Source organism: Rhamphochromis longiceps, linkage group LG3, assembly GCF_057381845.1.
Source record: "Rhamphochromis longiceps isolate RC_006_pf linkage group LG3, R_longiceps_female_GT1.1, whole genome shotgun sequence".
Classification (NCBI taxonomy): domain Eukaryota; kingdom Metazoa; phylum Chordata; class Actinopteri; order Cichliformes; family Cichlidae; genus Rhamphochromis; species Rhamphochromis longiceps.
The window spans coordinates 2875987-2891617 of NC_140559.1; the positions used below are offsets into that span (position 1 = coordinate 2875987).

General features: G+C 43.7%; 1 protein-coding gene across 18 annotated transcripts in view; it reads right to left on the minus strand.

Annotated features, from left to right (window-relative positions):
- ank2b (ankyrin 2b, neuronal) overlaps nt 1-15631 on the minus strand; it is a 156696-nt gene that overhangs the window by 89695 nt on the left and 51370 nt on the right. For 9 of the 18 annotated variants that reach the window (XM_085401238.1, XM_085401244.1, XM_085401237.1 and 6 more), the window contains exon 1: nt 998-1338. The exons of 2 other annotated variants lie outside the window; for them this stretch is intronic. In XM_085401238.1, the coding sequence (XP_085257364.1) occupies nt 998-1258 (261 nt within the window). In that variant the 5' untranslated portion in view covers nt 1259-1338. Of the gene's footprint in view, nt 1-997; nt 1340-15631 lie in introns of those variants that run through there. 7 more of the 18 variants (XM_085401235.1, XM_085401247.1, XM_085401254.1 and 4 more) reach the window with 4 other exon arrangements.

Genomic DNA, 15631 nt, shown 5'->3' on the forward strand with positions numbered 1-15631 from the left:
CACACGAGCATAATGAGAAGCTGTGTGTGTGGTTAACACGGAGAGTTTCCTGGTTCCTTTGTCTGTGTGGAAGATAATCAGAACAATCAGGAGTCCTCGTCTCACCGCACAGCGGACACAAAAGGACAATCACGAATAAAGAGAGCGAGCGGGTGCGCCGAGGGCGCTCGATTCATCGGTCCCATTGAGCCAAATGAGCCGTCCCACAATTCCCCTGAGGCGGTGATGACATCACCCTCCCTGCTTCACATATACTTCATCTTTACCGTGTCCCACTTTCTGCTCTAACGTGGCATTAGAGAGCTGTGCGAGTAAGAAAACCTAGCTGGAGAACAACCCCGTCCAACATCAGAGCCTCAACATGTTCCACTCGATCGACGGCCCTGAACACAAACGCGCCTCAAAGAACCGAAGTCCAGTTTACACATCGAGAGCTGACGACACACGAGCAGTTAAGCCTTCTGTGTACGTCGTCTCCAGTCTGCTTTCACTCTGAGGGAACCACCACACTCGCAGGGTTCATTAGGAAGCCACGACTGCTACAACTCTGCCAACCTCAGCTTTATAACAAAGTCTGGTAACATAATTATGTGCATGCTTACACAGGCAAAGCAAAGCATATAGTTTAGCTGGACAGGAAAACGATGAATTTAATTTTTATTCCAACAATAAGCAGCTGTAGGCCGAACCCTGGAGCTCCGTCTGTGAATGAAAACCACAAAACCTTCTGCATTACCTTTATCAGCATTAGTTTACATTGTTTTTAAGGGTAAATACACAAAGTTTTACTAGAAATTGACTCTGATTTAAGTTGTTTTATGCCCAACTCTAAGCTAGTCCGTGCTATTTGAACCAACAGTCAGTGTCACAGGTGAAGAATCCACAGCATTAGATGAAAGACTGCAGGTCTTTGCACTGATTAAAGAAGAATTCAGTTCCAGTTTAGTACCTGTCATAAAGCTCAGTGTCACTGTCCCAGTCCACCCTCAGCGCTTACCTGGCCTGCTGCTCCTACCACCATGCCTGCACTCGTGGGTGCTCCAGAGAGGCCACAGCACGCCGGGGTCAAATATATCCACTGTGTCCCGGCCACTCGGGGTGTCCGAGCCAAGACAGAAGGGGAAACGAGGGGGGGAGGCAGAGCGGTCCTGCGACTCTGTGAGTGGATTAGTGTGTAACACGCTAGAGGTATTAACACACTGCAGCTGACATGCACGCAGACACAAACGCATGCACGCACACTGCAGGGCGTGTGCATTCTTACAGGGGATTACGGGGACAAAAATAGAGGCGACTTCTCTGCTGACCTAGAATCACAATGTTGTGATGAAGACACAATGGAGAAGAGACTAGCCACGCCCACTCCCACCACACACACACTGTGTAAACACAACTTGTTGCAGTATCCCTTGCAGACAGAGAACTGTTATTTAGTTCGTTCACAACTATTTTCTAATCATGTGCCTGAAAAGCAAACCTGCAAATCTTCTTTGGCACTGAAGGTCACTGCAGGGCGTGGCTACAGACACAGCAGAGCCACCTATGGGCCGCAAAGGTTTTAAAAAACCATCACTTACCATGATATTCATGAGAATAAAACCGCCAACATACAGACAACAGATGTAGCTGCACTGCGTGTTGAAAATCAAGAAAGACACGACACCATCCACAACCATCCATCCACGTCTGGGGCCATGGTGTGGAGGAGCAGAGACCTTGCTCTGCCAGCCACCTCCTCCAGCTCATCCAGGTGAAGACAGGCGTTCTTAGGCCAGCTGAGAGATGTCATTTCTCCAGCATGTCCTGACCCTACCACAGGACCTGCTCGTGGTGAAACATGCCAGAACACCTTACTCACTACGTGCCCAAGATCTGGATTGTGGTGCCCCGGGTACCTGAGCTGGCTCTGGTTCTGCTGCTCCACTGCTCCGAGTTCTCCCAAGTGACTGAACTCCTCACCCTACCTCTGCGAGACCAGTCACTCTCTGCTGCTTGCTTTCTGTCACTACCCAAAGCTTGTGGCCATAGGTTAGGGTAGGGACAGAGACCCATTGGTCTGCACTCAGCTCTCGCTTCACCACCGCAGACTGGTACCGTGTTTGAGCAACCTTCCCTGCACACACAAAGATCCTGGTCCAGATATTTCACAATCACAACATAAACCACACTCTTCACTCTAATCCAGGAAGGCTGAATAATGTGGGTGGAGCATACTGTGCTGCTCTTCTTAACGATGGGAACCAACATCCCCGTCAGCCGATCCACAGGCACCGCCCAGATCTCCACGAGCCACTGCAGAGGCCTAGCAACCAAGACAAACCTACAACATGCATGTATTCCAGGGCCTAGCGGTGGGGTGGGGTCACTCGTTCCCCTCGACCCCAGACTGAGGAGATCCTCCTTCCTTCTATTTAGCAGAACAGTAATATCCTTAGCAGCACACCCTGTTCCACGCCCTCGCCTGGTTACTTGGTTCAGCTACTCCCAGAGTCAAACTCTGCTAAATGTCAGCTGCTTCCCTTCACCTCCTGGTGTCCACCAACTTCAACCACTACCACCATCACAGGTACCAACCACCTTCCAGCTCCGTGCTTCAACGATGCAGGTTTACAATATTGTCCGTTCTGACCCCATGTGTCAAAGTCCTCCTGGAGGCAGGAACTGAATATGTTGTGGTCCGGGGCCTTAAAATATGTTTGGGTGTGCCACGTCTGTCCAGCATCCTCCCTCCAGGTCTCAGTGTCAATGTGAGGGCTGAAGCCTGCTTCAGTCAGCCTACATTAGCTTGTTCATACAGCAAATAAACACAAGCAAACTGAGAGCAACAGATAAGAAGAAGAAGAAACATCCTGCGTTTACATACAAAGACACTGGTGAACTTTGCTGCTTTTGCTTTACAACTAATAAGACTGATTACATGATGTGTTGTTGTTAGTGTGCTTCAGATTTTTATATTAAATATTTTGTCTGGCCAGTTATCACCTAGTAAAACGCTCACAGGAAGTTAAACTAAATTGTCTCCCATATCTCAGATATAACAGATTAGTGTTGAGGCCGCCAGTTAATCAAAACCAGAGGATTTACTGGCTTTATGAGGTTTGTTGCATCATTCTGTGCATCTGGGACGTTACTGATGCACTGCAGCCGAATGTTCAGCGATAACGTTTAAAACGACGGGTACAGTTTGAATGTTTTACACAGATACTTTTACCAGGTTTCACACTGAATCTGTCTCTCTGATCAGAGCAGACTAAAACATCTGTAATCAAAGAGTCTATCTGGCTGTTACAGACAGGAAGTTGCTGTTCCACAGGATCCAGCAACTTCCTGCTGGACAGGTGTGATGTTCTGCTTTCTGTTCTGACACGTTTCGCCTTTCTGTTATAGTAACGATGCACAGTCAGCATTTAGATCCCAGGATAAACGAGATGTGTCAAAAATGCCTCATTCGCAATGCATGACGATGAAATAGAAAAGAAACGTCCTTGATATCGAATCACTTTCTCCACAGACAAATTCCTTAAAAATGCAAATATTAATATTAATGTGCACAATTTTTTTTAAATATTCCAAAACATGTTTAACGATAATACTCAAAGCCATGAATGCTTGACTGCCCCGGTGTGTGCTGCTGGCAGATGAATGTAATAACACATCTTAGTCACTAGGTGTCGACAAAACTAAAGCAGCGTCACACCACAGTCCAGCGTGTCACTGTGCTGGAGGACTGCAACAACACAAAACAGGCAAAGCAACCACACAAGCCTGCAGAATCCTTCAGTGTATATCAAACAGTCAACACAGGAGCTGCACTGTGGCCCACAGCGTGCATCAGTGTTCAAATAACACATGCATATCACAACGTGCAGCAAACAGCATGTTATACACGTGGTGGTGCCGCTGGTGGAGGGGTGGCTGGGGATGGAGGGGCGTGACCTAAACTGGGGGGGTCAGCTGGTGAACTGGGAATACAGACTGAGCAATGACACATGAGGTCATTTCACTACACGATAACACAACTTATTAGGATTTTGTTGTGACAACCTTCATTTTGCCCAACATACTGTGGTGTGTCAGCACACAGGGGTCAAACTAACTGCTTCACATTAAGACAGGTACTGGTGATGTGTGTCTCAGACCGAGGTCGATGCCTTTGACATGTTTGGAGATGAACGGTGTCCTGACAGAGATTCAGAGATGAGGAAAGGAGTGGACGGGCAATAACCAATGCAGTTACTTCAGAACACACTTCCTGCTGGGTGTTACCTGCAGCGGTTTTGAATGATTGCACTGGAGAAGACAAGAAGAATGCATTGATCATTTCAGCTGGGTCAGAAATCTTCTCCTCGGTTTTAGGAACCAGTAACAACAGTGTGCAAACCAGTCTGCTGTCAAAATGCAGGATTTATATTTGGATCTGAGGAAGTGACATTTAAACATGAACGTATATACCGTCCTTTACACTGCATTATAATAACAAGTGTTTTTGCTGCATGCCGACTCACTTTGCTTTAGGGTACGTATGTACGAGTATGCTGAAATTCTTTCTTGTACAAATATTAGTACAGACTTTTAAGATGGACAAAGTTAAGAGACAAATGAACTGAACGGGCTGTTTATAGATCAGATCCGGAGCTCCTCCACTTTGCATGCTGATCCTTGATCTTTGGGCAAACACTGAACCCTGTTAGAGTAGAAAGGATCTATATAAGTAGCTGTCTAATTCTTAGATAGTTAAAAATGTTAGACAGTCTCTGCAAAAAGCAAATAAACACAATAAAGTAAAATCAAACAATGAAAATTCTATCAAACATGAATGAACTGTGAATCCAGTCAGGGTTATACAGAGTAAAAGAAAGAAGAGCACAGCCCAGAATATAAATCAAAAGGTTAATGTGGAAAAACGTCTTCAGTCGACGGTCTCAGTCTAACCAATTACACTGTCAATACCAAACCAGAGCCGTTACCCTTCGACCTCTCGAGTGTAACTGATTAAATTATAATGTCATGCCTTCATCTGAACTCTAACAGAGACCAAAGCATCAACAAACATCTCCAAGATAGAGCATTGCCTTGTATTGTGTTCCGATCGGTCACTTCTGGGAAGCGAGTGGAGGAAGAACACGAGGTGCAGTGGAAGGACTGGCGTAACAAGGAGATCTTTCTGTGGCGATGAATGGACCGGCCTTTCTGCCGTCCTGGTTTCAGTGAGCTGGCATGTCTGCAATGCTGCTTCCTTATGTATGATGGGCCTTGTCATTCCAGTTCATCCTACCAGCCACGTCCTCAGTGTAACCCAACGACACACACAGAGTCTAGAAAGTCAACACCCAGCAACACGAGTGAACACACACACACACACACACACACACACACACACACACACACACACACACACACACACACACACACACACACACACACACACACACACAACTGTTTCTAAGGGATTTTGTTTGCAGGGAAGTAAAAATGTTACCGATCAGCTCAGTGAAGCAGGCTGAAAGCTGTAGTCTAAAGGGCTTTGACTGCGCAGTGAGTCTAGAAATGCAGTCAAAGTATCACAGTGGTGACAAACTGTCATGTTTTCATGTTCATTACTGGTTGATGGTGATGCAACTCAAATTTCATTGTGTTTTTAAATGCAATGAGTGACTTGGTCAGCACAGTGGTAGCACCGTCTCCTACAGCGATCGCTGTCAGCTGATGGGGCGTCAGCCAGGTCGTACAGTGTTGGGGAGTAACAGTAGGGTGACCATATTTTGATTTCCATAAAACAGGACACTTGGCCCAGTCATGGAGTTTCAATAATACTGTTTGTTTAAAGAAAATGTTAACATATTTAAAAGATGCCTCCTCTGTGCGGTTAATGAATGGTGAAATAACAAATGTCATATAGGCTTTTACAAGTCAACAAGTGCAAAATAAAACAACAACTTAAAAACCTCTGGAATTAAATAATGTTACAGAAATAATGCCTCATCTGTATAAGAACAATGACCAGTGAGGTACCAGTGAGGTACCAGTGAGGTACCAGTGAGGTACCAATGAGGTACCAGTGAGGTATTGTGCAATGGTTTCTGCTTCTGCTTCTTCCAGTCACAGTATGATTGGGAATATTTTCCCTGTTCCATGGTTACTGAAGTCTGAGAAATGCCACAGTGCTGGATTTCATTAGCTTCAAGAGTGACAACAGCTTCAGTCTTGGTGCACTGCTGAAGTTTTCAGCTGTGTTAAAGTCTAGAAATGCTGCTTATGTTTTTCTGTGTCCATGTAAGCAACAAGATCTCCGGCACCTTTGTTAGACACACAAACGTTACGTTATGTGCCAGCTCTGCACACAGAGCACTGCGCCTCCCATTTATTCCGACCGGGATGGTACGAGGGAAATTTCTTTTGCAGTTTTTCTAAAAAGATGCGCTTTGGCATCTTTTTAGCGCACCGCTCCACGCTCTGTCCCGTCTGTCAGCGCGGAACAACCACTTACAACACAGCAGTTCAGGGATGACGCTGCACATATGGGTCCTCTGTAGGCCTATCCGGTCGTTCAGTGATGACGCGACGAATCCTACTTCCGGGTCTAAAGTAGTCTGCGTTTAATATGGCTTTTGTGTTGTTAACATGTTTAATGTTATGTATTTTCTTCTATTTGATCTCAAAAAGCTCCTAAAACAGTCAGTGATCACTGTTGACCTCCCTCGGCTTTTATTACCGCTAATCATTTATTTAAGCTCAGTTTTTAAAACCTTAGGATGTAACTACAGCCCAGCCCATGCAGCAGTATATGAATGACTAACCTCGTGTTGTGGATGGATTATCTCAGTTGTTCTCCTGGCTGAAGTTTGGTCCTTTTACAGCATCCTGCCATGCGATTACATTTGTTCCTGACCACCGAGAACACTCACGTTAACTTTTATCGAGTGGAAAAAAAGTTAGCTTGTTTATATTATGCTAACATAGCTGTGTCGCTAGCGGTCACGTAGCACATCATTATATACCAGCTAGCCCAACTTCAGTAACCCTACAAACGTCACTGCTGTTTAGTTTTCTGTCTTCATTTATGCTGGAAGTGATAACAGAGCTGTACGTTTGAATTTGTTTCCAAAACCCCGCAGTCAGGACATGCTATATTGTATTTAGATAGAAGCTAGCGAGCTAACTTCCTGCTAACTTCTAACTCCGTTAAATGTCATAAATTCCGTTTTCATGGATGCCTGGATGTTAAACTCAATTGTTACACCTGGTAGAGCAGAACGCTGATCATTTTATTAAAGATGAAAGACTTTAGACAGTTTTTCAACTCTCAGTAATGCCATAGTGATCGTTTGATATATGGACCTGCAGCGGAGTTTAGACCCAGACACGGCTAGTGACGTCAGACTGAACAACCGGATGGGAAAACCCGGACATTTCCATCCATCTCGAAAATCCCCCCGGACGCCTCGGACAGAACGTGAAACGTGGACATGTCCGGGGAAAAGAGGACGGTTGGTCACCCTAAGTAACAGAATACATGTACCGGCATTACATATTTAAGATACAAATATGAGTAATTTTATTCTGTTACAGTTACTGCTTAAATAGGTGATAATGAGAATACAGTTACGTTGTTGAAATAAATGGGTTACACATCGGCCTCTTCTTGTTTCATATGTTAGGCTATGCCCTCTTTAATTTTGGTAATTCCACACCGGTGGAAACCCAAACAAAACACGCATTAAGAGGCTCTAATGTAAGCGTCCTGCTAATGTTGATGGCTTCAGTTACACAGTGGACCCGGAGCCAGCACAAACAGGGCCAGCTGTGCACAGGAATGTGAAGAAGAAAGGGCCAAATCTAAACGTGCAATGCAAACTCTGTTCGTCAGAAATCAAGCTGCTCTCAGCATCAAAAGACTCCAACCTAAAGAAACATCTGGAAGGAAGTTCTTTTAAAAATCTAACGTTAGCCTGCTGCAACCACCTTGTATTAGTTGCTACCTGGGTCATGGGCCACTTCAGTATCTTTGATGTGCTACTGCTGTGTGATTCATTACTATTACTGAAGGCTACTCGGCACCAAGCTAACCCTGTTAGCTGGTGTTAGCTGAGGTTAGTTCATAGACTGTTAGACTTGATGGATAGCATTAACAACCTGCTTTTAAGAGAACAACTGTTAACTTACTTGACCTGAAACATTGCCCGAGCTACCTCATTAGATCTGATTTATAGTAGGTTATTTGAAGATTATGGTGACCTTAATTATTAAGGTCTCCTTAAAGGAACAGCCTCTAAGAGAGCCTGTCGATGAACTCAACTTCAATACTGTGTTCATGAACACTGGAGCAGGATTGTTGATTCAGTGTCCTCTACTTTCATCTAACAACCTCATAAAGAACTCAGCAAGATTCAATCAAACCTCAATGCTCAAAGTGGCTCTGTGGTGTATTTATGTGGTCGTCTAACAAGTGAACGCTCCCCAGTTTAATACCAGGAGGCAAAACAAAACCCACTGGGGTTGTTTCACAAAGGGCATCTGGTGTAAAAACACGCCGTGCACTGTGATGAGGCAGCAGAAAGCAGCTTCTTATGAGAACTACTTTAGGTGTAGACAAATAAACCAAATGCAAGTGTGGAAAATGAATATCAGTGGGGTTTCTGGAGGAGTTTTCCCCTAATCTGGACGTCTAGCTGTTACCAATGGCAGCCTCAGCAGCACCCACATTTAATCATTTCTAACCTCATATCCTGTACCAGGATCAGGATCTACATTCTTTACAGTATGAGTCTCTTTGACGGTCCAGATGGTTTCAGATTAGATTTGACTTGGTATTATGAAAGGCAGTCACTGCTTCATAACCTTTATAACATCAGTGACTTACATAAGCGATCAAAGCGATCACCTGTGCTAAGAAGAAGAAGCCTGACCAGCAACATCAATCCTCTAACCTTTCATATTGTGAGGTCTAGAGGGCCCAGCATGGTTGGTCCTATGCAGAGCCTAAACGGAGCTAGACTGTTACTGTCGTACACAAACACTCGGTCTGTGGGTTACTTATGCTCATACTGCAGTTCTGTTTGGTGAGTTAGGTTAGTTCTTGCTGCAGAGATGACCAAAGTCAAACCAAAATATTGAAAACAGTTCACGGCAGTCATTGTATGTTTCTCATGCTGCTTCTTTGATCTCTCACATTTTTTCTCTGCTTCTTGTGCTTTCTTCTCTTTGCTGTAGCTCCCATTCTTGTCCAAGTAATTAATTACAGCGTTTCTTCTGGCATGAATGAAGTATCCAGATTCTAATAAGCATTCTGCCAATGTGCAGTGCCATCAATGTCAAGTGTCTCTGCGTAGGTTGCCAACCTAAAATATTTCACTCTTCAGCTAAATACCTCCATGAGTGGACACAAATGCAGCCTGTTGTCTGTCCCAACATTTAACCCTAACTCTGTCATGGAGAAAAGCCAAAAAACAAATACCAATAACTTTTTGAGGAAGCTGTTTTAGTGTTCAAAATAACACAAAACCAAGAATGTCGTGATAATGCTGTAACACAAGCCTACAACAGAAGGACGGATTCTTGTGCTTTTCTACTACACTCAAAGCCCAAAACAGGCCTCTTCACACTTTCACTTTCTTTTTATTCTTAAGTGCTTTCTATCTAACAGTTACACTCATCAGAGAGCACCTCGGTATGTTACCCAGGGATATTTGGCCTGCTCTATTTCCTGAGCTACAGCCACTAAACCAGTATAATTTATGATCAGTTATTTTCTCCATTTGGATGCCTTTTTGGAATTGACACGTTTTTTTATAGCAACTAAGATTATTATTATTTTTTTATCAGATACAAGTCCCAGAAGCCTAACAATGGTGATGAACATAGTACATCTGCTATAGAAACATGCATTCATCGATGCCTGATTGGCAGGCTGTGAACATGATAATTAAATCAAACAGGAGTGTAACTCCGTCAGACTGCTATTTTATCATTATACACAGCAAGAGGTGCTACTCAAGCATCCTTAATCCATGAGCAGAGTGACTCAATAATTCAATATCATCCCTTTGTAACCCTTTATTGCCCATTTTTATCAGGTCTTAAGTCAGCAACAACCTGTTGTCTATATAATCTCACATTATGTAGACAACAGGACACCTTCACAGGCCCAAAAGAGTCCTTGGCTCTGCAGGTCAGAGCTCTTTTTGCAGTAATGTTTTGGAGTATATTTGAATAAAATTAAAACATTCACTTTACCTGAAAACAGAAAGGGTTAAGTTAGAATAACAAGTACAAACTTGTAAAATATATTGCATATGTGTACTGAATTTGAGTTTTGACTATGCTCTTCTCACTTGTTTGAAATTGGCGGGGAGTCATCTGGGAGGGTGAGAGTCACCTGGAAGGGTAAGAGTCATCTGGGAGGGTGAGAGTCACCTGGAAGGGTGGGATTCATCTGGGAGGGTGGAAGTCATCTGGAAGGGTGGAAGTCACCTGGGAGGGTAAGAGTCACCTGGAAGGGTGGGATTCATCTGGGAGGGTAAGAGTCACCTGGAAGGGTAAGAGTCATCTGGGAGGGTGAGAGTCACCTGGAAGGGTGGGATTCATCTGGGAGGGTGGAAGTCATCTGGAAGGGTGGAAGTCACCTGGGAGGGTAAGAGTCACCTGGGAGGGTGGGAGTCATGTGGGAGGGTAAGAGTCACCTGGAAGGGTGGGATTCATCTGGGAGGGTAAGAGTCACCTGGGAGGGTAAGAGTAATTTGGAAGGGTGGGATTCATCTGGGAGGGTAAGAGTCACCTGGAAGGGTGGGATTCATCTGGGAGGGTGGGAGTCATCTGGGAGGGTGAGAGTCACCTGGGAGGGTGGGAGTCACCTGGGAGGGTAAGAGTAATTTGGAAGGGTGGGATTCATCTGGGAGGGTAAGAGTCACCTGGAAGGGTGGGATTCATCTGGGAGGGTAAGAGTCACCTGGGAGGGTGGAAGTCACCTGGGAGGGTAAGAGTCACCTGGGAGGGTGGGATTCATCTGGGAGGGTAAGAGTCACCTGGGAGGTTGGGAGTCACTTGGGAGGGTGGGAGTCACCTGGGAGGGTGGAAGTCACCTGGGAGGGTAAGAGTCACCTGGGAGGTTGGGAGTCACTTGGGAGGGTGGGAGTCACCTGGGAGGGTGGAAGTCACCTGGGAGGGTAAGAGTCACCTGGGAGGGTGGAAGTCACCTGGGAGGGTAAGAGTCACCTGGGAGGGTGGGAGTCACCTGGGAGGTTGAGAGTCATCTGGGGGGTGGGTTTAGGTGGTAAATTCTTCCCAAGCCTTTTTTTTTTTATCTTGTTGCTTTACCCAGTCTACCAAGAAAACTGAAAAAGTGACTGACATGTATGTCGCACTTTTTCAGTGACTGCTCCCTTCGAACCCTTTGAACTATAAACTACACTTGATGTGGATTTTAGACACTTTGTCTACCTCGTGTCCATGGCCATTTTAGAATCACTAATTAACCTGCCTATTTAATATGCCGTCTTCAACACTATAGATAAAAAAGTCATGTACAGCTTGCACGTACTCTACCTTTTATTTTTTGAAGTAAAATTGTGGGGGAAGCACACTTACATTCTCACCTCTGCACCTCAGTCTCAAGCCAACAAGATGAGGCCTTTGAACAGAGCACCTACGGCTTTAGTAGGAAAGAGACCCACAAGTACAAACCCGTCAACACACACAACTGAAAGGTACAGTCAGGGATGTGTGAATCAACTAAATGCAACGAAGTAACAGTAGAAAATAGAAATATATGTGACTGCAATGAAATCAAAACATGACTAAGCAGAACATCTCTTTAAAGGCTGCTGACCCTTATACCTAGACCTTAAGTTAAAGCAAAGCACCTCAAACTACACATCTTAACAAATCCCCAGAGAACCCAAAGGTCATACTTCAATCAGAAAGTCAGAGGGGAGGCAATCTGCTGCAGAGGTCAGACCCACAAAATGAAAGTCTTTTGAAGTCGGGTGTGGGTTGTGTGTGGTCTTCATGCTTGCTGAGGCTGAGGTCAAACACTCATATCCCCAGACACGGCCAGAGGCCGATTTAGCTTCAGTGGTTACATAACTTACTACAGAGCACTGAGGGATTTGTGCATTCGTAGCGTATTAAGCCCACATTATTATGGAAACTTATATCATGTATGATTAAACACAAGTAAAGTACACTCATGTAAATAAGCTTTTTGTGTTTATTCTTTGACATTATCTTTTGGCCAGAGACGCACTGTGAGAGGAGAGTAACAAGTCACATCGACCTGAGGCCACGCCTCCAACAGTACAACAAGCGGTCCCAGATCCGTTCACACAAACACATGTCTCTAGGTGCTTTATATTGTAACCCTACAAAATCATACAACCCCCCATTGAGCAAGCACTTGGCAACAATGTGATGGTAAAACACTGTTGCAGGACAAAACTTCAGAATAACCAGGTTCAGGGACGCCAGAGCTGGGAGCAGAGAGACAGGACAAAGGCAAGCTACAGGACAGAGAGCCCGAGTTTAATTACTAAGGATTAGTGAGCACAGAGTTAAAAGAGACGAGTGAAGAAGAACATTCAATGCATCACAGGAAGCCCCCAGCAGCTTTTTATTAAAAGTACCAGATGCTAGTGACTGGGCTAAGAGCTACACTAGCTAATCCTTTGAAAATGTTTTGTGGCTGACTCAACAGGAAGTGACCAATCACACGTAGGTTACAGTATGAAATAAGCTGCTATATAAAAGTTTGTACTTCATCTGTATGGGGTTGATTAAGTAGAGAGAGAGCTAAAGAAACACCGCTATAAGTAGCAGCAGGAACAGGAAGTGATGCTATACCGCAGTGAGAGCCAACACAAGGGACCTACAATTGCAAATTAAAATAGATTTAATATTGATGATGTTCACATTTATGCATCAAAAAGCACTCCAGTAAATACTTCTCAAGCAAGTGCTCAAAACTGCAATATCAGGAAAGTCAAATGTAGTGGCAACAGGCATCTGTGACCGAACGTTGAAAAATGGTGGTGGAGGAGGTGCGTCGACAGGAGGAAACAGCCAGACATGCCAGAGCCGTAGCGCTGGCCAAGCAGGGTTGCTGGGTGAATTGGGAGAGTGTGGAAAAGAGGCAACTCTCATGGAGTGAAAACTGGGGCATGGAGTCTAACAGACTAAGTTTCATCATCCGAGCAACGTACGATGTGCTACCTTCCCCAATAAATCTGGATTGAAACCAGGATCCTTTTTTATGTAGCTGACAGCTGGTAACTGTGCAGGGGCGGGTCTAGCAAAGTGTTGCCAGGGGGCCAGGTAGGGCATTAACAGGGAGAGGGGGGCACAAAGAAATACTTTTCTTTCTTATTCTCATTTAAAATATCTAGCTTTTATTAAATAATTATCTGAATCTTGCAAAAAAAGTTTTTATCTGACGTAAAATGTATAGAAATCATCAATATACCAACAAGACTGTACATCACTGTCACCACAGCGTCTGTTTTCATTCAAAGGCTTTATGGCTCTAATACCTGGTGGGCCGGTCTGTAGTGAAAATCCCAGTCCAGCCCTGCAGGTTATACTGGCAGTGTCACCGTGCCAGCTGACTGTATTTCATCATCAGCCAGTGTCGTTCTTTATCAATATTACCAAAGTTTACCATAAGGCAGCATAGAAAGTATTTACTTGCTTTCAGGTTTTATTCAAATGTTAGTCTTTTCATTTGTTTCCCCACTTTTTTCCTGTTTCAAAATCAAACACCAGTTTGTGAGAAGATTATCTTCTTTTTTTAACAGGCAGATAAAGTTTTGCATTGGCTAATTTGCCAATTGTTTGTTAAAAATGTACGTATTTTAATATTCAAAAATGTTTTTGCCCAAAACATATGTGAACTATATGTCAGTAAAAACACTATGCAAATATTGCTGTCCTTGACTGCTGAATAAACACTGACTGATTGTATCTCTTGTACTTCATCAACGCAGTATGTAAAAACTTTGCACTGTAGTGGTTAAAATCTCATTCTAATAACAGTTAAAAGCACATTCGGTTATTAGGTTTATAGGGTTATTGAATTATGGTGAACTCATCTGCCACCCTTCTTCAAATCTGTGCCCCTACCTGCCCCCCCCCAACAAAGATTTTCTAGACACGCCACTGCCTATCGTGTCCCTTTTGTAGAAAACTAAACAGAAGAAAGAAGAGAAATAACAATTTAACACAAACCAGTGACTCCAGGGCCGGATCAACCCTGGCAGGGCCTCCTTGGATGAGGGTGTCTAGTGATAATGGCCGAAACACCCGATGAATCCAAGGTCCACTACTGACGATGTGTCCCAAATTTAAAATGATAATCTAGATCAGACCTGTAATCCCCAAACCTAACCAAGGAAAATGGCAGATTAGTGTCGATAAAAGACCCAAAGTTGAGGCACAACGATGCGTGCTGCTGGTAAAGTGTCTGGGCTTTCCTCATAACAGCCGTCCCTCAAGAGTCTCTCCATTTACAGCAATGCATTATCAGGGACTGTAACATCTGGTCCTCTTACTGAATCAGATTTCTAAGTCATACTGCTGAAATCTGCTGAACAGCAGCAAAGACAGTCGCTGGCATCAAGCTCATCTTTGTGTCAAGTAAACTGAGAAAAGTCTCTTTTAGCTGCAGAACAACTTACTGACACTGGACAGCTGTCAGAAAAACAAGCTAGCTCGAGAGATTTTAAGCCAGACGTTCTTCAGTGTGTCATTTTTGAAACGTTTCTCTGGGACACAACAGTGTTATCTAGCTGCAGTCATGCTGTCTTTGACATGTCCAATGAATCTTTGTCCTGACAAGGCCAAGTGTTGTCGGGGCAATGAATCTATCTTTGTTTAAAAATGTGACAGTGTTGCCAGAACTGACAGGATGAAACAGATCAACCAGCACCTGGGATGCCAAAGATGTATCCCAGTCCTCAGAAATAATTCATGTCAATTTTAAGCCTCACGTCTGTGAGAACAAATATAAAATCCACTTAGTCCTTTCAAATACATCCAGTCAGTCAGTTACCTCACAGCCTTATGAGGGGTCAGTCCAAACCAGAAACAAATTTCATTTTCAAGTCAAAAATCTTTTAGACTCACAATAAAAATATAAGAAAATGTAATAATATTCCAACTTTAGATGTTTACACCGTTGATATGTTTAGGATAAATTTGCCATCTCCCAACATTTTTTTATTTTCTTATGTTTTCATTTCTGGGGGTTTTTCCTTTCTTACTTTTTCAAATTTCACTTTACGCAGGAAACCTACATGAATACAGATATTACAATATGAACAAGCAAGTTTATCAGTGAAGAATGATCATATATCACAGTACTGATATGATTCTAACCAGCACCTTCAACGGCCTTCTTACCCCTTTAAGACCTACCATAGAACCAAGTCTGCCAGAGCTTACTTTATTTTTTTACCTGCTGTGGAGCCATTTTTGGGAGCATTTCAAGTTGCTATACATCAACACAACCATTATAGCCTAAATTTTAATAATATGTATGTATTAAGTGCATAGTAATTACATAAATTGCAAAAAGGTGCAATAAACTACAAAAAAATTGAAAATCGTTTTTGTTTTTTTAACATATATTTCTAGTTAGAGGAAT